General features: G+C 44.0%; 1 protein-coding gene across 1 annotated transcript in view; it reads right to left on the minus strand.

Annotated features, from left to right (window-relative positions):
- The window catches only part of LOC311134754 (semaphorin-3E-like), a gene marked incomplete at both ends in the record, with an annotated part of 57,520 nt that overhangs the window by 12,477 nt on the left and 22,425 nt on the right, over window positions 1-22,618 (minus strand). Inside the window, 7 exon segments of the mRNA XM_084168534.1 lie at window positions 806-920; window positions 4,149-4,291; window positions 13,063-13,179; window positions 13,599-13,692; window positions 18,236-18,355; window positions 18,601-18,660; window positions 19,419-19,579. Of these exon segments, the coding sequence (XP_084024660.1) occupies window positions 806-920; window positions 4,149-4,291; window positions 13,063-13,179; window positions 13,599-13,692; window positions 18,236-18,355; window positions 18,601-18,660; window positions 19,419-19,579 (810 nt within the window).

Below are 22,618 nucleotides of genomic sequence, written 5' to 3' on the forward strand. Positions count from 1 at the left end.
AGTATACTGCTAAAGCAACACTCAAGTGGTTTTATTTTTGTACCTTTATTTAACTAGGCAAGTCAGTTAAGAACAAATTCTTATTTACAATGACGGCCTACACCGGCCAAATCCGGTCAACGCTGGGCCAATTATGCGCAGCCCTATGGGACTCCCAATCACAGCCAGTTGTGATACAGCCTGGAATCGAATCAGAGGGTTTGTAGTGACGCCTCTAGCACTGAGATGCAGTGCCTTAGACCGCTGCGCCACTTGGGAGCCCGAGTATATGATTGCCATAGCCTGAGGGACATCCCATGACCATTAATTCCTTGAAGTATTTATTGTATATAACTTACAAGTAAAACATAGTGTAACCATTATCCATGTAAATTTTGTTGTTTATTTATTAGCCATTCTTTATTTTTATTTTTTATAATCTTCGTTTTATTTTATTAAATGTATCGACTGAAGATTACACAGTACAACAGCAGTAGTGTTGTACCTGTATACATGATTATATGTACTATTATTATTACTAATGAAATTGACTGTATTTCATTATCCCCATTGCATTGTACTGTATTTACTGAAATGCTGTACCACTATACTGCTTTGGCAATATCTACAAATTGTATTTCATGGCAATTAAGCAATCTGAATTTGAATTTGAAGAAAGAGAGAGGGAGAGAGAGAGAGAGAGTGGGAGACAGAGAGGGAGGGAGAGAGAGGAGGAGGGAGGGAGAGAGAGAGTAAAAGTACTATAGCTGTATCCCCTGCCTTCGCACATACACACACACACACACACACACACACACATCTGTACCTAGCTCGTCAAAGTGTGTGTCAATGCCGTTGGGTCCAGCCACAGAGCAGATGAGACGAGTCTTTAGGAAGGAGCTCCAACGATTCACCAACATCCTCTGACCTCCCTGGTCATTCTGAAGGGAGGGGATGGAGAGGGGGACAGGGAAGGGAATTGGTTAGAATGGAAGGGAGGCGATGAAATGATACACTACCTTCAGAAAGTATTCACATTTTGTTGTGTAACAGCCTGAATTTAAAATAGATTGAATTTAGATATTTTTTCACTGGCCTACACACAATATCCCATAACGCCAAAGTGGAATTATGTTTTAAAAAATGTTTACAAATTAATAAAAAATAAAAAGCTGAAATGTCTTGGGCAAATAAGTATTTCACTCACTCTGTGTGAAATAATAGTGTTCAACATGATTTGTGCTTAACATGACCCCACACATACAATTATCTGTAAATTCCCTCAGTCGAGCAGTGAGTTTCAAACACAGATTCAACCACAAAGAACAGAGAGGTTTTCAAATGCCTCGCCAAGAAGGGCACCTATTGGTAGATGGGTAAAAAAACCACAAAAAACCCACATTGAATATCCCTTTGAGCATGGTGAAGTTATTAATTACACTTTGGATTATGTATCAATACACCCAGTCACTACAAAGATCCAGGCGTCCTTCCTAACTCAGTTTCTGGAGAGGAAGGACACCACTTAGGGATTTCACCATGAGGCCAATGGCGCCTTTGAAACAGTCACAGAGTTTAATGGCTGTGATAGGACAAAATTGAGGATGGATCAACAACATTGTAGTTACTCCACAATACTAACCTAATTGACAGAGTGAAAAGAAGGAAGCCTGTACAGAAATAAAATATTCCAAAACATGCATCCTGTTTGCAACAAGGCACTAAAGTAATACTGCAAAAAATGTGGCAAAGCAATTAACTTTGTCCTGAATACAACGTGTTACAATGCCTTCGGAAAGTATTCAGACCCCTTGACTTTTTCCACATTTTGTTACGTTACAGCCTTATTCTAAAATGGATTAAATAAATACAAATCCTCAGCAATAATCTATACACAATACCCCATAATACAAAGCGAAAACAGGTTTTTAGAAATGTATGCAAATGTATTAAAAATAAAAAACAGAAATACCTTATTTACATAGATACTCAGACCCTTTGCTATGGGACTCGAAATTGAGCTCAGATGCATCCTGTTTCCATTGATCATCCTTGAGATGTTTCTACAACTTGATTGTAGTCCACCTGTGGTAAATTCAATTGATTGGACATGATTTGGAAAGGCACACACCTGTCTATATAAGGTCCCACTGTTGACAGTGCATGTCAGAGCAAAAACCAAGCCATGAGTTCGAATGAATTGTCCGTAGAGCTCCGAGACAGGATTGTGTCAAGACACAGATCTGGGGATGGGCACCAAACATTTTTTGCAGCATTGGGTCCCCAAGAACACAGTGGCCTCAATCATTCTTAAAATGAAGAAGTTTGGAACCCCCAAGTCTCTTCCTAGAGCTGGCCACCCGGTCAAACTGAGCAATCGTGGGAGAAGGGTCTTGGTCAGGAAGGTGACCAAGAACCCGATGGTCACTCTGACAGAGCTCTATAGTTCCTCTGTGGAGATGGGAGAACCTTCCAGAAGGACAACAATCTCTGCAGCACTCCACCAATCAGGCCTTTATGGTAGAGTGATCAGACAGAAGACACTCCTCAGTAAAAGGCACATGACAGCCCACTTGGAGTTTGCCAAAAGGCAACTAACGGCTCTCAGACCATGAGAAACAATATTCTCTGGACTGATGAATCCAAGATTGAACTCTTTGGCCTGAATGCCAAGTGTCACGTCTGGAGGAAACCTGGCACCATCCCTACGGTGAATCATGGTGGTGGCAGCATCATGCTGTGGGGATGTTTTTCAGCTGCAGGGACTGGGAGACTAGTCAGGATCGAGGAAAAGATGAACGGAGCAAAGTACAGAGATATCCTTGATGAAAACCTGCTCCAGAACACTCAGGACCTCAGACTGGGACGAAGGTTAACTATCCATCAGGACAACGACCCTAAGCACACAGCCAAGACAACACAGGAGTGGCTTCATGACAAGTGTCTGAATGACCTTGAGTGGCCCAGCCAGAGCCCGGACTTGAACCCGATCGAACATCTCTGGAGAGACATGAAAATAGCTGTGCAGCGACGCTCCCCATCCAACCTGACAGAGCTTGAGTGGATCTGCAGAGAAGAATGGGAGAAACTCCCAAAATACAAGTGTGCCAAGCTTGTAGCATCATACCCAAGAAGACTCAAGGCTGTAATCGCTGCCAAAGGTGCCTCTACAAAGTACTGAGTAAAGGGTCTGAGTACTTATATTTCCGTTTTCTATATTCAATAAATTAGCAAACATTTCTAAAAAAAAACTGTTTTTGCTCTGTCATTATAGGGTATTGTGTGTAGATTGGTGAGGGTGGAAAAAACCATTTAATCAATTTTAGAATAAGGCTGTAACATAACAAAATGTGAAAAAGGTCAAGGGGTCTGAATACTTTCCGAAGGCACTGTATGTTTGGAGCAAATCCAATACTTTACTGAGTACCACGCTCCATATTTTCAAGCATAGTGGTGGCTGCATCGTGTTATGGGTATGCTTGTAATCATTAAGGACTGGGGAGTTTTTCAGGATAAAAAATAAATGGAATGGAGCTGAGCACAGGTACAATCCTAAAGGAAAACCTGGTTCAGTCTGCTTTCCACCAGACACTGGGAGATGAATTCACCTTTCAGCAGGACAATAACCTAAAACACAAGGCCAAATCTACACTGGAGTTACTTCCCAAGAAGACATTGAATGTTCATAAGTTTTGACGTAAATCTAATTGAAAATCTATGCCAAGACTTAAAAATAGTTGTCTAGCAATGATCAACAACCAATTTGACAGAGCATGAAGACTTTTGAAAATAATAATTGGCAAATATTGTACAATCCAGGTGTGCAAAGTTCTTAGAGACTTACCTAGAAAGACTCACAGCTGTAATTGCTGCCAAAGGAGATTCTAACATGTATTGACTCAGGGGTGTGAATACTTATGTAAATAAGATATTTCTGTATTTCATTCTCTATAAATTTGCAAATATTTCTAAAAACATGTTTTCACTTTTTCATTATATGGTATTGTGTATACATGGGTGATAATTTGTTTTATTTAATCCATTTTTAATTCAGTCTGTAACACAACAAAATGTGGAATAAGTCAAGGGGTATGAATACTTTCTGAAGGCACTGTATATGGGGATATGCTGGCATGCAGGATAAAACAAAGCATTAGTTCCGTTCTCACCGCACAGACTCGTCCCACCCGGGTGTAAACAGCCTTGTTAACCCCCTCTGCGTCCATCCCTCTCTCCGTGAAGAAGAAGTAGACCTTGTCATCATCCCTGTCATTGTTATCAGGAATCACCACCGACCCAATGAACTTAGGCTCTGGAGGAAAGATGACAGTTTCAGAAAGAGAAATTGAAAGTGACAATGTAATGAACCTATCCAATACAAAATTCACTGTGCTGTCCTGGAAATGTCACACAACCTACTTTTATTCAACTTTATGTAGGCTAGAAAGCATATACACTGAGTGTACAAAACATTAAGAACACCTGCTCTTTCCATGACATAGACTGACCAGGTTTGTCCAAGTGAAAGCTATGATCCCTTATTGATGTCACTTCTTAAATCAAATTCAATCAGTGTAGATGAAGTGGAGGAGACAGGTTAAAGATGGATTTGTAAGCCTTGAGCCAAATGAGACATGGATTGTGTATGTGTCAGTGGAGGCTGCTGAGGGGAGGACAGCTCATAATAGTTAATGGAATGGTATCAAAACACATTGTACAATCTAAACTGATGGGAAAATATTTTCAATTACCAAAAATATCTTATTTTCAGCTGTTTGAAACTGGTGTACAAAAGAGTAAAAATAAGTAAAAGCTAAACTTAAGGACCGGAAGAAGCATAGAAATAGCACACGTAGAACGTATCTACCACTTATCACACTTGCTTTCAATGAGAATGACAGATATATAACTCACATTTCTATGTGAATTTGGTCATGTCGCCACAAAGCTACATACTGGACCTCTTCAGTATGTAATATCTAGTTATTCAGAAGTTAAACATGTTTCAGAACTCCATGTTTTATTATTAATTTAAATATTAGGCTTAAAAGTTAATGGTTCATCAATAAGCCTATTGTCAAAACAGCTGAGAGGATAACCATTAACCATTGTTAATTTGTTTCCTCATTTGGAATGGCATTCATACCTATTGCCGTTGCTTTGACGACAGCAGGTGCTGCTGGTGCCAGCATTGTAAGAGCATCGTTAATAACTCAACTATTTTGTGTAAAGTAATTTGTCATGGTCATTTTATTTCCTAATACATGCATCTATATAGTATCCAATCCTACAGGACAAATTCATTGAGGACCGCTACATCACGCAAATAACCCATGTTGCTAACGATTGTGGTGAGACTGTCTACGTTGAAGTCGTGGGATCAGATGGAGCCAAGATCGGTCATGTAATTCACCATTGAGATGTATCAAAGTTTGCTACTAAAACAGGAAAGGTTACAGTTACTCTATTCACATGACTATGTTCTTCAAAAAATCATTGACCATAATCGCAGAGTACTGGTCAGATTTATTTTTTATTTTTACATTTGACGTTGTGCTGGTGGTACAGTGGGGGAAAAAAGTATTTGGTCAGCCACCAATTGTGCAAGTTCTCCCACTTAAAAAGATGACAGAGGCCTGTAACTTTCATCATAGGTACACGTCAACTATGACAGACAAATTGAGGAAAAAAAATCCAGAAAATCACATTGTAGGATTTTTAATGAATTTATTCGCAAATTATGGTGGAAAATAAGTTTTTGGTCACCTACAAACAAGCAAGATTTCTGGCTCTCATAGACCTGTAACTTCTTCTTTAAGAGGCTCCTCTGTCCTCCACTCATTACCTGTATTAATGGCACCTGTTTGAACTTGTTATCAGTATAAAAGACACCTGTCCACAACCTCAAACAGTCACACTCCAAACTCCACTATGGCCAAGACCAAAGAGCTGTCAAAGGACACCAGAAACAAAATTGTAGACCTGCACCAGGCTGGGAAGACTGAATCTGCAATAGGTAAGCAGCTTGGTTTGAAGAAATCAACTGTGGGAGGAATTATTAGGAAATGGAAGACATACAAGACCACTGATAATCTCCCTCGATCTGGGGCTCCACGCAAGATCTCACCCCGTGGGGTCAAAATGATCACAAGAACGGTGAGCAAAAATCCCAGAACCACACGGGGGGACCTAGTGAATAACCTGCAGAGAGCTGGGACCAAAGTAACAAAGCCTACAATCAGTAACACACTACGCCGCCAGGGACTCAAATCCTGCAGTGCCAGACGTGTCCCCCTGCTTAAGCCAGTACATGTCCAGGCCCGTCTGAAGTTTGCTAGAGTGCATTTGGATGATCCAGAAGAGGATTGGGAGAATGTCATATGGTCAGATGAAACCAAAATAGAACTTTTTGGTAAAAACTCAACTCGTCGTGTTTGGAGGACAAAGAATGCTGAGTTGCATCCATAGAACACCATACCTACTGTGAAGCATGTGGGTGGAAACATCATGCTTTGGGGCTGTTTTTCTGCAAAGGGACCAGGACGACTGATCCGTGTAAAGGAAAGAATGAATGGGGCCATGTATCGTGAGATTTTGAGTGAAAACCTCCTTCCATCAGCAAGGGCATTGAAGATGAAACGTGGCTGGGTCTTTCAGCATGACAATGATCCCAAACACACCGCCCGGGCAACGAAGGAGTGGCTTCGTAAGAAGCATTTCAAGGTCCTGGAGTGGCCTAGCCAGTCTCCAGATCTCAACCCCATAGAAAATCTTTGGAGGGAGTTGAAAGTCTGTGTTGCCCAGCGACAGCCCCAAAACATCACTGCTCTAGAGGAGATCTGCATGGAGGAATGGGCCAAAATACCAGCAACAGTGTGTGAAAACCTTGTGAAGACTTACAGAAAACGTTTGACCTGTGTCATTGCCAACAAAGGGTATATAACAAAGTATTGAGAAACTTTTGTTATTGACCAAATACTTATTTTCCACCATAATTTGCAAATACATTCATTAAAAATCCTACAATATGATTTTCTGGATTTTCTTTTCTAATTTTGTCTGTCATAGTTGACGTGTACCTATGATGAAAATTACAGGCCTCTCTCATCTTTTTAAGTGGGAGAACTTGCACAATTGGTGGCTGACTAAATACTTTTTTTCCCCACTGTATATGGCACAATCTGGTACCAGATGAATAACTCAATCAATACAATTTAATTAATGTAATTTCAACATATTATTATCTTTGGCTTTCATTGCATCATTAGATGATCAAAACTGCAATCTAGTATCTGATTATATGTAATTTTTCTCATTGTATTAATACTTTTTTTTAAATATGATTTAGGTATTTCTAAATATGATGTTCAATTGCATATTCATTTTCTACAGTATTTTTCTTTGATTTGCCATCATTGTTGCTTTATTTTAAAAAGGCCCTTGATTTTACAGCTGAAAAACCATGAATTGTATGTTTGTACTCTGTGAAATAGAATAAATCAGCACATATAATATTGTAGCTGTGTGAGTTTCCTTGTAATTCTCTGGTAAATACAGACCCTTCGCTGGTAAGTATCTAGATGTAGCCTACAGCGCAAGGAAAGTTATTCATTAAAACCTTCAAGAGAAAAAATATGGAAACCATATAACTGAAAATGGTACATAGCAGGGATGTACTGTGTTATAGCCTACCTTGTCTTGAACTTGAGTATTGATTATAATTTGCATTAAGCCTACTTTAAGCCTACTTTATCCCTGACTTGTATGATCTGTTTCTGAAAAAAAAGGTGTGATATGTGAAGTCATGTAGAGATGGATAAGAATCTAATGTCACGAATACCGCCGAGGCTGCTCCTCCTCCTTGTTCGGGCAGGCTTCGGCGTTCGTCGTCCCTGGAGTACTAGCTGCCACCGTTTGATGTTTTCGATGTTTGTTTGGTCATGTCTAGTTTAGTGCACCTGTTTCGTATTCTGTCCTGATTATGTCACCTATAAGTTTCCCTGTGTTATGCTTTGTAGTTGTGTGTTATTGTCCGCCTGTCGTTTTGTTGTGAGGTTCGGTACTTTTGTTTATGAGTGTTTTACGCATTTCACGTATCAGTTCGCCTCCGTTGTTTCGAGGCCATTTTATTTTTGTATATTGTTCAATTACTTCAGTAAAGTCGTTTTGACTTATCCGCTGTGTCCTGCGCATGACTTCACCACCGCATCCACATCAGTACCGTGACAGAATAACACACCAATACTATGGAGTCAGCAGGAGCAGCGGCGGGAACCAAGTCGCTTGAGGATCGGGTCAGCTGCCAGGACGCCAGGATCCAGCAACTCGGATCCGCTATGCAAGAAGTAATGAACACCCTGCGCCGATGGGAGAGAGGAGGCTTGCCCACACCTCCTCCTAATGTACCACCACCATCGGTCAGCTCCACCATACCAGCTCCGGAGTCCAGTGGTATTCGGCTCTCGCTCCCGAGGGCATATGATGGCACCGCAGCCGGGTGTCAGGGGTTCCTCCTTCAAGTGGAACTCTACCTGGCAACCATACACCCGGCGCCCTCGGGATACGAGAGCGTTTAAACCCTCATCTCCTGTCTCTCCGGCAAGGCGTTGGAGTGGGCCAATGCCGAATGGAGGGGAATAGACGCCGCCACCATCAGCTATGCGGAGTTCTCCCGCCGCTTCAGGGCTGTTTTCGATCATCCCCCTGAGGGTAAAGCGGCGGGGGAGCGTCTGTTCCACCTTCGACAGGGGAAGAGGAGCGCACAGGAGCTCGGGGGTGCTGGCGCTAGAGAGAGGAGGAGAGAGATTCCGAGGGAGGCCGTCCCCTGCACCAACTGTGGTCGTAGAGGACACACTGCGGCTAGGTGCTGGGGAGGGCCTCCAGGAGTTCGAGGCAACAGGTCGCGCACTGGGGAGTCATTCCAGGTGAGTAGGCGCCCAACTCACCCAGAGCTCTCTGTTGTTCACTTTTGTATACCTGTAGTATTTCCTCAGGTTGCATCTCAGTCCCAGCATAAGGCGCTAGTCGATTCAGGCGCAGCTGGGAATTTCATTGATCGTAATTTTTGTGTGAGGTTAGGGATTCCCCTCCTGCCCGTTGATGCACCCTTCCCTATCCATGCCCTAGATAGCCGTCCGTTGGGATCTGGGTTGATTAGGGAGGTCACAGCGCCACTTAAGATGAGGACACAGGGGGGTCATGAAGAGATTATTCAGTTGTATCTGATCGACTCTCCTGCGTATCCCGTGGTACTGGGGCTTCCTTGGTTAATCGCCCATGACCCCACTATTTCGTGGCAACAGCGGGCTCTCAAGGAGTGGTCTAACCAGTGTGTCGGGCGATGTTTAGGTGTTTCCGTAGGGGCGACCACGGTGGAGAGTCCGAACCAGGTGCCCGCAATGCACATTCCCCCCGAGTATGAGGATTTGGCACTCGTGTTCAGCAAGACTAGGGCGACGCGATTGCCACCTTATAGACGGGAAGATTGTGCGATAGACCTCCTGGCGGGTGCGGCACTTCCGCGGAGCCATGTGTATCCCTTGTCTCAAGAGGAGACGGCGGCTATGGAGACATACATAGCCGAGTCTCTGAGACAGGGATACATACGGCCCTCCATTTCCCCTGTGTCCTCGAGTTTCTTTTTTGTGAAGAAAAAGGATGAAGGGTTGCGCCCGTGTATTGATTACCGTAATCTCAATCAGATCACTGCTAAATACAGTTATCCTCTTCCTCTGATTGTGAGTATGACGGAATCATTACACGGAGCATGTTTCTTCACAAAACTGGATCTCAGGAGCGCTTACAACTTGGTGCGCATTAGGGAGGGAGATGAATGGAAGACAGCATTTAGTACCACCTCGGGTCATTATGAGTATCTCGTCATGCCATACGGGTTAATGAATGTTCCTTCAGTCTTCCAATCCTTTGTGGACGAGATCTTCCGGGACTTGCATGGGCAGGGTGTGGTCGTGTACATTGACGAAATTCTAGTGTACTCTTCTACACGAGCCGAGCATGTAGCCCTGGTACGCCGAGTGTTGGGTAGGCTGTTGGAGCATGACTTGTATGTCAAGGCAGAGAAATGTCTGTTTTTCCAGGAGTCCATCTCCTTCTTGGGTCATCGGTTGTCCGCGTCAGGGGTGGAGATGGAGATTGACCGTGTGTCAGCTGTGCGTAATTGGCAGACTCCAACCACTGTTAAAGAGGTGCAACAGTTTTTGGGTTTTGCCAATTACTACCGGAGGTTTATCCGGGGTTTTGGACAGGTGGCAGCTCCCATCACTTCCCTGCTGAAGGGGGGGGCGGTGCGTTTGCAGTGGTTGGCTGAGGCGGACAGGGCGTTTGATAAACTGAATAACCTGTTCACCTCGGCTCCGGTGCTGGCGCATCCGGACCCCGCTTTAGCGTTCCAAGTGGAGGTGGACGCGTCAGAGGCCGGTATTGGGGCAGTATTGTCTCAACGCTCAGGCACACCTCCTAAACTCCGGCCCTGCGCTTTTTATTCTAAAAAGCTCAGCCCGGCGGAACGAAATTATGACGTAGGGGACAGGGAGCTGCTAGCCGTAGTTCAGGCCCTAAAGGTGTGGAGGCATTGGCTTGAGGGGGCTCAACACCCTTTTCTCATTCTGACTGACCATCGTAACCTGGAGTACATCCGGGCAGCTAGGAGACTGAACCCTCGTCAGGCTAGGTGGAACATGTTTCTGACCCGGTTTGTTTTTAAGCTTACTTACATCCCAGGGTCCCAGAACGGTAAGGCAGACACCCTGTCCTGGCGGTATGACACAGAGGAGAGGTCCATTGAGCCCACTCACATACTGCCGGAGTCTTGTCTGGTGGCAAACGGTGGTGTGGGAGATCGATGCGGAAATCGAGCGGGCGTTACGCACTGACCCTACTCCTCCGGAGTGTCCAGTGGGGCGGACGTACGTGCCGTTCGAGATCCGCGATCGTCTCATATATTGGGCTCACACGTCACCCTCCTCTGGACATCCAGGTATTGGCCGGACAGTGCACTGCCTTAGTGTTAAGTACTGGTGGCCAACATTGGCTAGGGACGTGAGGGTTTATGTCTCCTCCTGCTCAGTGAGCGCCCAGTGTAAGGCGCCTAGACACCTGCCCAGGGGGAAGTTACAGGCCCTGCCCGTTCCACAACGGCCGTGGTCTCACCTCTCGGTAGACTTTGTCACTGACCTACCCCCCTCCCAGGGGAATACCACTATTCTGGTCGTTGTGGATCGGTTCTCTAAGGCCTGTCGTCTCATCCCAATGCCGGGTCTCCCTACTGCCCTACAGACCGCTGAGGCTTTGTTTACCCACGTCTTCCAGCACTACGGGGTTCCCGAGGATATAGTGTCCGATCGAGGTCCCCTATTCACCTCTAGAGTCTGGAGGGCGTTCATGGAACGTTTGGGGGTCTCGGTTAGCCTTACTTCGGGTTTTCACCCTGAGAGTAATGGGCAGGTGGAGAGAGTGAACCAGGATGTGGGTAGGTTTCTGAGATCGTATTGCCAGGACCGGCAGGAGGAGTGGTCGGGTTATATCCCTTGGGCAGAGATTGCCCAGAACTCTCTTCGCCACTCCTCTACTAACCTGACCCCTTTCCAGTGTGTGTTAGGGTATCAGCCGGTTCTGGCACCATGGCATCAGAGCCAGATCGAGGCTCCTGCGGTGGATGAGTGGTTTCGGCGCTCGGAGGAGACGTGGAATGCTGCACACGTCCATCTGCAGCTGGCTATGCGTAGACAGAAGGTGAGCGCCGATCTCCACCGCAGTGAGGGTCCAGTATACGCACCTGGAGATCGAGTCTGGCTCTCGACTCGAAACCTGCCCCTTCGCCTGCCCTGCCGGAAGCTGGGTCGGCGGTTTGTGGGGCCATTTAAAGTCCTGAGGAGATTGAACGAGGTATGCTACAAGTTACAACTGCCTAATGATTATCACATTAACCCCTCGTTCCATGTGTCTCACCTCAGGCCGGTGGTAGCTGGTCCACTCCAGGACAGTGAGATAAGAGAGACTCCTCCGCCCCCACTGGACATCGAGGGGGCTCCGGCGTACTCAGTCCGGTCCATCGTGGATTCAAGACGTCGGATGGGGGGTCTACAATATCTCGTGGAGTGGGAGGGGTACGGTCCGGAGGAACGGTGCTGGGTGCCTAGGAGGGACATCTTAGATCCCTCCCTCCTGACGGAGTTCCACCGTAATCATCCCACGCGCCCTGCTCCGCGTCCTCCTGGCTGTCCCCGAGGCCGGGGTCGGCGCACGGCTGGAGCCGCGCGTCAAGGGGGGGGTACTGTCACGAATACCGCCGAGGCTGCTCCTCCTCCTTGTTCGGGCAGGCTTCGGCGTTCGTCGTCCCCGGAGTACTAGCTGCCACCGTTCTATGTTTTCGATGTTTGTTTGGTCATGTCTAGTTTAGTGCACCTGTTTCGTATTCTGTCCTGATTATGTCACCTATAAGTTTCCCTGTGTTATGCTTTGTAGTTGTGTGTTATTGTCCGCCTGTCGTTTTGTTGTGAGGTTCGGTACTTTTGTTTATGAGTGTTTTACGCATTTCGCGTATCAGTTCGCCTCCGTTGTTTCGAGGACATTTATTTTTGTATATTGTTCAATCACTTCAGTAAAGTCGTTTTGACTTATCCGCTGTGTCCTGCGCCTGACTTCACCACCACATCCACATCAGTACCGTGACATCTAAGCAGCTAGCAATCTCTATAAGGGCAGAAAAATTGAGTGGGAGGTGCATACACTCTTAGAAAAAAGGGTTCCAAAAAGTGTATTTGGCTGTCAAAAATAGGAGAGCTCTTTTTGGTTCCAGGTAGAACCCTTTTTGGTTCCAGGTAGAACTCTTTGGGTTTCATGTAGAACCCACAGTGAAAGGGTTCTACATGGAACCCAATAGGGTTATATCTGGAACCAAAAGGGTTCTACTTGGAACCAAAAAGGGTTATTCAAAGGGTTCTCCTATGGGGACAGCCAAAGAACCCTTTTAGGTTCCAGGTAGAACCCTTTTGGTAGCACCTTTTTTTTAAAGTGTGTAGATCAAACAGAAAGTAATAATGAGATAAATGCCCAGCCACTGACCGTTGAGCTGTTGTCTGTCGTCTCTCTCAGTGCGTGTGTAGCTCTGGTTGTTCAGTCGACACAGAGCTGCATCATTCTCCCAGTAGTCCGTATACAGGCCAATATACAGCTCTCCTCCTAACAAACACACACACAGAGAAGCATAATAAACCAGATGTTTCACCAGAGCAAAGTTTTACACCTCAGATTTTTCACACAAACATAAAATGAAGAACAAAATTAAAATCAAAATGTTGTTAATTTTGGGAAACTATGTTTGGTTAGTTATCACAATCTGAAAATAACAGATGTATACTTTATTTCCACATGGTGGCAGCATTGTGCTAAAACTAAACCTGCCTCTAAGCACTGTGCAATATACTCAGTACCAGCAATTCAACTAGACTAGAGTATGAGTCTTAAAGGGTTAGCATTAGTGTGCCTGACTGAGACAGAGAGACAACTGGGAGAAGAACATACTGTATCATCAAACACAAAATAAGGTAGAAAGTGAAAGAACAAAAGTGAAAATGCGTTGCAGTGTTAGGTATTCTTACTGTCCAGGGTGGATGTAACGGGGCTGTTGTGGTCGTAGGGACATCTCCCTCTGCCGCTCTCTACACTCTGCTCCTCCAGCTCAAACTGCCTGGCCTGGGGACCAACAAGTAGGAGTGAGAACACACACGCACGCTGGCACATGCACATACAGGGACATCCCTGAGCTTGACCTTAGCCATAGCGTGCCTGGTGCCAGAGGAAGATTCATAGTTTTTCCTGATGGTGCTGTTGTCACAGGTCCTCTCAGACAGACAGTAGATGATATAAACTAAACTAACTCACAGCCCAAACAAACACACTCCCTATCTCTCAGCGGACACAAACTAACTCTAAGTCCCTCTTTCTTTATTTCTCTACCTCTCTTCTCTCTCTCTCTCTCTCTCTCTCTCTCTCTCTCTCTCTCTCTCTCTCTCTCGCTCTCTCGCTCTCTCTCTCGCTCTCTCTTTCTCTCTCTCTCTCTCTCTCTCTCTCTCTCTCTCTCTCTCTCTCTCTCTCTCTCTTTCTCTCTCTCTCTCTCTCACTCTCTCTCTCTCTCTCTCTCTCTCTCTCTCTCTTTCTCTCTCTCACTCTCTCTCTCTCTCTCTCTCTCTCTCTCTCTCTCTCTCTCTCTCTCTCTCTCTCTCTCTCTCTCTCTCTCTCTCTCTCTCTCTCTCTCTCTCTCTCTCTCTCTCTCTCTCTCTCTCTCTCACTCTCTCTCTCTCTCTCTCTCTCTCTCTCTCTCTCTCTCTCTCTCTCTCCCTCTGTTTCTCTGAAGACACATAAACTAACTGACAGTAGGCTACCATCCCTCTTTCTTTTTCTCTCTGTTTCTCCCTCCCTCTCTCTCTTTCTCGCTCCTTTTCTCTCTCAGAGGACACACAAACTACATTTGAAGAGTTTATTTCCAAAATGCTATATCCACCAATTGTTCACATTTGGGGGGTTCCACCAGAAATTATTGTACAATAATGTATTACTGTTCTCAGATTTTCAATTAATAGATTTTAGGTGTATATTAAAATGTGTGTTTCTTTGCAAAACGCTATATATTCATTGTTTAGCTGGAATGGAATGTTCATATACTGTATATTTGACTGAGATATGTGGTTGTCTCACCTAGCTATCTTAAGATGAATGCAGTAACTGTAAGTCGCTCTGGATAAGAGCATCTGCTAAATGACTAAAATGTCAAATGTAAATGCTTTACATACAGATCTCAAATTACTGTATCTCATATTAATGTATTGACTGTATTTTAATTATTAAAAAAATACATATTTATGTCACAAATGTATTATTTGTACAGTTCTTTATAAAAAATGTAGTTATTTGTTACATTTGACTGTGTAAAACCTAGCATTACTACTTATTTTTCTGAAATTGAGACATATCTGAATTGAAACCATCAAGTGATAGATTTCAAATAAATACATGTCATTGAACAACCCCGTGCCATGATTCGATTATGGAAAAACACACCAATCTCTTTCATAAGTTCTTTAAACAATAAAAGCTAATTTACCAACATTTCTGAAAATTGATATATAGCATTTTGGAAAGAAACTCTTAATTTATGTCACTCCTTGTGTATCTCTGTGTTTCTCTGTCAGGTGAATAAACAAACTCCCCTTCTATCTCTCTGAGGAGACACAAATTGACCACTGGATGTGTTGAGGTATTTACAGATCATTTAGGAAAGACTGCATGTGTCTAAAGAACAGATGACGAGACTGAGCCAAACCAGCAGCATGTCCTTCTAAATGTATTCATACATTTACTAGGTACACCACCCCATTCACGAAAATGGTTTGCTCCTACAGACAGTGAGTCACGTGGCCATGGCTTGCTATATAAAGCAGGCAGACAGGCATCCAGTTACTGTTCGATTGAGCTTTAGAATGGGCAAAATGAGTGACCTAAGCGACTTTGAGCGTGGTATAATCGTCGGTGACAGGCGCACCGGTTCCAGTATCTCAGAAATGGCTTTTCACGCACCATAGTGTCTAGGGTTTACCAAGAGTGGTGCGACAAACAAAAAGCATCCAGTCAGTTGCAGTCCTGTGGGCGAAAACAGCTCGTTGATGAGAGGTCGAAGGGGAATGGCAAAAATCGTGCAAGCTAACAGGTGGGCCACAAACAGGCAAATAAGTGGTGTGCAGAATGACATCTTGGAACTCACAACTCGTTGGTCCTTGTCACGGATGGGCTATTTCAGCAGACGACCACACCGGGTTCCACTCCTATCCATAGCCGTGGGAAGTAGGGGTGCTGAGGGTGCTGCAGCACCCCCTGAAAAATCATGATTCAATAAAAATATTAATAAAATAAAAAACTCACCCCACCCCCTTCACTCCAATTCGCATACCTCCCCAACAGATCCTCAGATGACGCAATCTCTATTGCACTCCACACTGCCCTTTCCCACCTGGACAACAGAAACATCTGTGTGAGAATGCTGTTCATTGACTGCAGCTCAGCGTTCAACACCAGAGTGCCCTCCAAGCTCATCAGTAAGCTAAAGACCGTGGGATTAAACACCTCCCTCTGCTACTGGATCCTGGACTTCCTGATGGGCCGCCCCCAGGTGGTGAGGGTACGCAACAACACATCTGCCACGCTGAACCTCAACACGGGGGCCCCTCAGGGGTGCCCGCTTAGTCCCCTCCTGTACTCCTTGTTCACCCACAACTGTGTGGCCACGCACGACTCCAACACCATCATTAAGTTTGCAGATGACACGACGGTGGTAGGCCTGATCACCGACGACGATGAGACAGCCTGCAGGGAGGAGGTCAGAGATTTTTGCAGTGTGATGCCAGGACAACAACCTCTATTTCAACGTCAGTGGATCAGGTCAAGAGCTTCATGTTCCTTGGTGCCCACATCACTAAGGAATTATCATGGTCCACACACATCAACACAGTCATGAAGAGGATACGACAACTCCTCTTCCCCCTCAAGAGGCTGAAAAGATTCTGCATGGGACCTCAGATCCTCAAAACGTTCTACAGCTGCACAATTGCGAGCATCTTGACGGGCTGCATCACCGCTTGGTATGGCAACTGCTTGGCATCCGACCACAAGGCGCTACAGAGGGTAGTGAGTACGGCCCAGTACATCACTGGGCCTATCTTCCTGCCATCCAGGACCTTCCTGCCATCCAGGACCTCTGTCAAAGACTCCAGCCACCCACATCATACACTGTTCCCTCTGCTACCTCACGGCAAGTGTTACCGATACACCAAGTCTGGAACCAATAGGACCCTGAACAGCTTCTACCCCCAAGCCATAAGATTGCTAAATACTTTGAACAAAAATACAAACGCAACATGTAAAGTGTTGGTCCCATGTTTCATGAGCTGAAATTAAAGATCTCTGAAATTTTCCATAAGCACAAAAAGCTTATTTCTCTCAAATGTTGTGTACAAATTTGTTTACATCCCTGTTAGTGAGCATTTTACCTTTGCCAAGATAATCCATCCACCTGACAGGTGTGGCATATCAAGAATCTGATTAAACGGCATGATCATTACACAGGTGCACCTTGTGCTGGGGACAATAAAAGGCCATTCTAAAATGTGCAGTTTTGTCACACAACACAATGCCACAGATGTCTCAAGTTTTCTCTACCATGAGCTGCCTACAACAGCATTTTAGAGCATTTGGCAGTACGTCCAACCTGGCTCACAACCGCAGACCAAGTGTATGGCGTCGTGTGGGCGAGCGGTTTGCTGATGTCTATGTTGTGAACAGAATGCCCCATGGTGGCAGTAGGGTTATGGTATGGGCAGGCATAAGCTATGGACAACGAGCACAATTGCATTTTATCAATGGCAATTTGAATGCACAGAGATACCGTGACGAAATCCTGTGGCCCATTGTAAGGCCCATTTTTTAAAAAGGAATCTGTGACCAACAGATGCATATCTGTATTCCCAGTCATGTGAAATCCATAGATTAGGGCCTAATTAATTTATTTCAATTGACTGATTTGCTTGTATGAACTGTAACTCAGTAAAATCTTTGAAATTGTTGCATGTTGCATTTATATTTTTGTTCAGTATAATTAGGTAAATAGTTAACCAATAGCTACCCGGACTATCTGCAATGACCCTTTTTGCGCTCATCACATACACTGCTGTTACTGATTATTATCTATCCTGTTGCCTAGTCACTTTATCCCTACTTAAATATACGTATCAACCCCAATTACCACGTACCCCTGCACATCGACTTGGTACTGGTACCCTGTGTATATAGCCAAGTTATTGTTACTCATTTTGTATTTATTCCTTGTGTTATTCTTTTTCTATTTTTCTCTCTATATATATTTTTATCTCTGCATTGTTGGGAAAGGCCCGTAAGTAAGCATTTCACTGTTAGTCTACAGCTGTTGTTTACAAAGCATGTGACAAATACAATTTGATTTGATTTTAGTCAGGATTTTGTGTGTGCAAAAATGTTTTCCTGGCACACATTAGGTCTCTTGATACCAATTGAGCAATGTTTCCATGCCCTGAAGAATTCAGGCTGTTCTGGAGGCAAAAGGGGGTCTCACCCGATACTAGATGGGTGAACCCAATAAACTGACCATTGAGTGTATATCAGCCCTATTAGTAACTCCAAGTCAACAATCAACCCTCCCAACCCTGCTCACCTGTCCTGTGTGTCCCACCCTGATTTTGGCACAGTGAGGGTTAAATGCTCCTGTTCCGCAGGCCAACAGGTGGGTGGTGTTATACTGCTGCAGCACCTTGATGTAGTTAGCACACTCTGGCTGTAGGGAGAGAGAGAGAGAGAACAGAGGGATGGAGGGAGGTAGAGGGGAGTAGGGAGGGAGGGAGGGAGGGAGGGAGGGAGGGAGGGAGGGAGGGAGGGAGGGAGGGAGGGAGGGAGGGAGGGACAAGAAGGATGGAGGAATAGAGAGTGATTAGGTACGTATTTGTAGGGTAAACAGTGACAGATAAAATGTTTTAATGAATTACGGAGTGCTACAAATGTAGAATGAGCAGATTATGTTACCTTCTCTCTACCTTTCATCAGACAATCTTCTACCTGCGACACAGAGCTGGCCCAGTCGATCTGTGGAGAAATGACAATACATAAGACACCAACACATGCATATGCATATGCACACACACTCACAGATGCACAATGTACTGTATGTCTGTTTGACTGGTGTGCATCATAACATCTTGTGTTGTGTATGTCCGTTTATGTGAAGAATGAGGAGCAAATGGTCTCCATAACCATCAGTGTCACCCTCAGTGTCTGCCCTAGTAAACATATTGTCTTTGTAATTGCAAGGGTCAAGTAAGGACACAACAGCATGTTTGTATTGAAAACATTAGCCCCAAATCACTCTCTATCATCATTAAAGATGTTATTACATCAGTGATACAAGAGAACATTTTTTACAATAATAATAATCTACATTACCTTATAATAATGACTCAGTAGGAAATGGACAATAATAATTACATTATTTTCTCTACATTACAGATATGTTCCGTAGTCAGTTATCCTGCCCTTTATGTCATTGTCTAATGTAATTAAACAGAATTAAAGTTAATATTATTAAAGTTAATTATAGTATTAGTAATATGGAGACAATTCCACCTAGGCTATCAAAGGTTAAGGGGGCAGTTCGGATTTGAGACTGGGCATATGGCAATATCTCTTTCCTCTCTGTGTCCAGCTGTGTGCTCTTTATGGAAAGACTCCTTGGTAATATAATGAAGATGCGCAAACACATACACTCTGTTTAGGTAACCTACTGACCTGGAGGGGTAAGAGTTCAAATCCCCTCCACACACGCACAGACAGACAGACAGGCCTACCTCTCTGTGTTGGTGGTTAACTCTCTCCAGGCTGAGGGAGTACAGGGTGTTTTTAGCCCCTACATACAGCCTCTCATGGGCCTCGTCCAACAGCATGGTCTGGGGCTGCAGGGAGGGACCTGGTCCCTGGAACACCCACGTCCTGTTCAACTCCCATAGCTCTGTACAGGGAGAGAGGGGAAGAGAGAGATAGTGGAGAGAGAGAGAGAGAGAGAGGGAGAGAGAGAGAGAGGGAGAGAGAGATACAGAGGGGAGAGAGATAGAGAGATGAAAGAGAGAGAGAGAGATGAAAGAGAGAGAGAGAGAGAGAGAGAGAGAGAGAGAGAGAGAGAGAGAGAGAGAGAGACGGTTTAGCTATTACATATCTATAGGCCCACTGAAACAGCTCTAAAGCCTGTAGGCCCACAGAACAAGCTTTTAAATTTACACGACCAGTAGGACACAGTGGTGCCCACATAATCGAAGGCTTGTAAAATGTGATCTGAAATCTGCACTCAGTGAAATAGCATACCTTCAAGCACTTAAACCAAACATTACGTAAAAGAAGAGCGCCTGTGATGAATGGTAATTTTTTCACTGGCTGTTTAGCATCACCATAACAAATAGCACACCCTAAGGTGCTTTGTCCATCTGTGTGTGTGTGTGTGTGTGTGTGTGTGTGTGTGTGTGTGTGTGTGTGTGTGTGTGTGTGTGTGTGTGTGTGTGTGTGTGTGTGTGTGTGTGTGTGTGTGTGTGTGTGTGTGTGTGTGTGTGTGCGTGCGTGCATGTGTGTGTGCATGCATGTCTTTTAAAGCTGAACAATTACCCTGTCATATGGATTCCTAAAAGCTGCCCCAAATTACCCAGAGTCCACTATGAGAGCTCTAACCCCTGTAACCTCAGAGGCTTTGAGAGGAACCCACTGAAATGAAACCCTCTATAAAGCCAAGGATGTGAGTAGGTTGCTATTAAAGATTATAGTGATGGGAAGTACATGGAAGATTTTACTCCATGAAGAAAAGGTTAGCCGTTACACAGTTGAGTATTAAAACAGAACGTGAATGGCTACTTCATATTCATTAGCAGAGGTAGCACTGGGTTCATATTATGCCGTTTTGCTCATGTCATTCAATCATTTCATTTGAGAACGAATGTAGGCTAATAGCTCCATTGCAGTCACCATGCCTTTTTTATGTGTTCAGGAAGTTACTACAATAATGAGCTCACCTTTCAACAGTATTTACAATGAGGCAGTGTAATACACTGTAAGTCAGATGAATCAGAGACAGATCCTAATGTAATAATGCTAATGTATCTAGTACCAGTGGTGTAAAGTAACTAAGTAAAAATACTTTGAAGTACTACTTAAGTATTTTTGTTGGGGTCTCTGTACTTTACTTTACTATTCATATATATATTTTTTATATACTTTTACTTTCACTCCACTACATTCCTAAAGAAAATATGCACTTTTTACTCCCATACATCTTCCCTGACACCCAAAAGTACTCTTTACATTTTGAATGCTCAGACATGGCAGCAATATGGTCCAATTCACATACTAATTAATATAACGCATTGTCATCCTTACTGCCTCTGATCTGGCAGACTCACTAAACACACATACTGCGTTTGTAAATTATGTCTGAGTGTTGGAGTGTGCCCCTGGCTGTCTGTAAAAATAATAATAATGGGGCTGTCTTGGTTTGCCTAATATAAGGAATTTGATGTGTAGCATTTACTTGAGTCATTTTCAATTAAAGTATCTTTACTTTTACTCAACTTTAAAACCTCTTAAGGATCAGACCCTTTTTTTCAATTTTCGCCTAAAATGACATACCCAAATCTAACTGCCTGTAGCTCATGACCTGAAGCAAGAATATGCATATTCTTGATACAATTTGAAAGGAAACACTTTGACGTTTGTGGAAGTTTTCTATCATCTTTGAAATGAAAGGCCACAATATAATATTGCTGATTAGGCGCAATTTAGATTAGATGACAGCAGTGCGTTTGCAAAGTTTCAGATCGATCCAGTGAAGCAAATGTGCCAAATTGGTCAATTGATACATTTTCAAGTACATAACTATAGAGAACGACAAAAATGATATGGTAATATAAAATGTAAGTTTACACACTCCCAGGAATGTCATACATTATGGATCATTAGCTTATACACTAACTTTCACACATCTAGATGGCTGGGCGGGGTGGGTGTGGAGCCAGAGACAGCAGGGGTTCAAACTGTAGAACCAAGTTCCTACATTTGAGTATGAACATTTATTGTATCAAACAAAACTATGCTACATTTTATCTCTGGGACCCTTAGGATGACAAATCAGAGCAAGATTACTGAATGTTTTTTTACCTTCAGAGGTGAATGTATCAAACCAGTTGCCGTGATACATTTTTTGTTGTTGTGCACACTCTTCAGACAATATACTTTATTTTTTCACTGTAATAGCTACTGTAAATTGGACAGTGCAGTTAGATTAACAAGAATGTAAGCTTTCTGCCCATATAAGACATGTCTATGTCCTGGAAAGTTTGCTGTTACTTACAACAGTCATGCTAATCACATTAGCGCACGTTAGCTCAACAGTCTCGTATACGGGACATCGATCCCGTAGAGGATAACAACTGCGTACTTTTTCATGGTTCAACTTTTGTTGTATCATGTGCTATGAACTTGAAGATACAAATCAGGAAGAACACTAGTCATATCCCAAAGCTTCTCCCAGAAGAGCATTGGTAGGAACTCGGATGTAATGTCTGGGAAAGATGTTGTGATTGCTGAATGGGATATTTGATCCTCACAGCCCAGCCTATCAGCTGTCTCGAGGGGAGGAAGTAATTTAATCAGACAGGAAACGGAACTGTTGTCTTTATCTGACCTTGGGTAGCGGCTGCCCTTAGGCACAGATCTAGGATCAGCTTACAGTCCACAAAATCCTAACTTGAACCATTAAAATAATAATGTAAAACGGGCCTTAGATCAGTGTCTAGGGAGGGGGGGTGGGGGGGGAGACTTTATCATTCTGCCTTTATCTCTCTCAGTTTTATTTAGCCTATTTATTTATCTAAAAGAGGAAACGGTGTGTCACTAGACCGTGAGTTTGAGGGTGAAGTTTAATAGTGACTGAACACGTGTCACACACACGCTGGCACAACCACACACACACACGCACACACACATTCACATATTTTCCCTCTAATCAAAC

The sequence above is a fragment of the Coregonus lavaretus genome (assembly GCF_964263955.1).
Source record: "Coregonus lavaretus genome assembly, chromosome: 9".
Taxonomy (NCBI): domain Eukaryota; kingdom Metazoa; phylum Chordata; class Actinopteri; order Salmoniformes; family Salmonidae; genus Coregonus; species Coregonus lavaretus.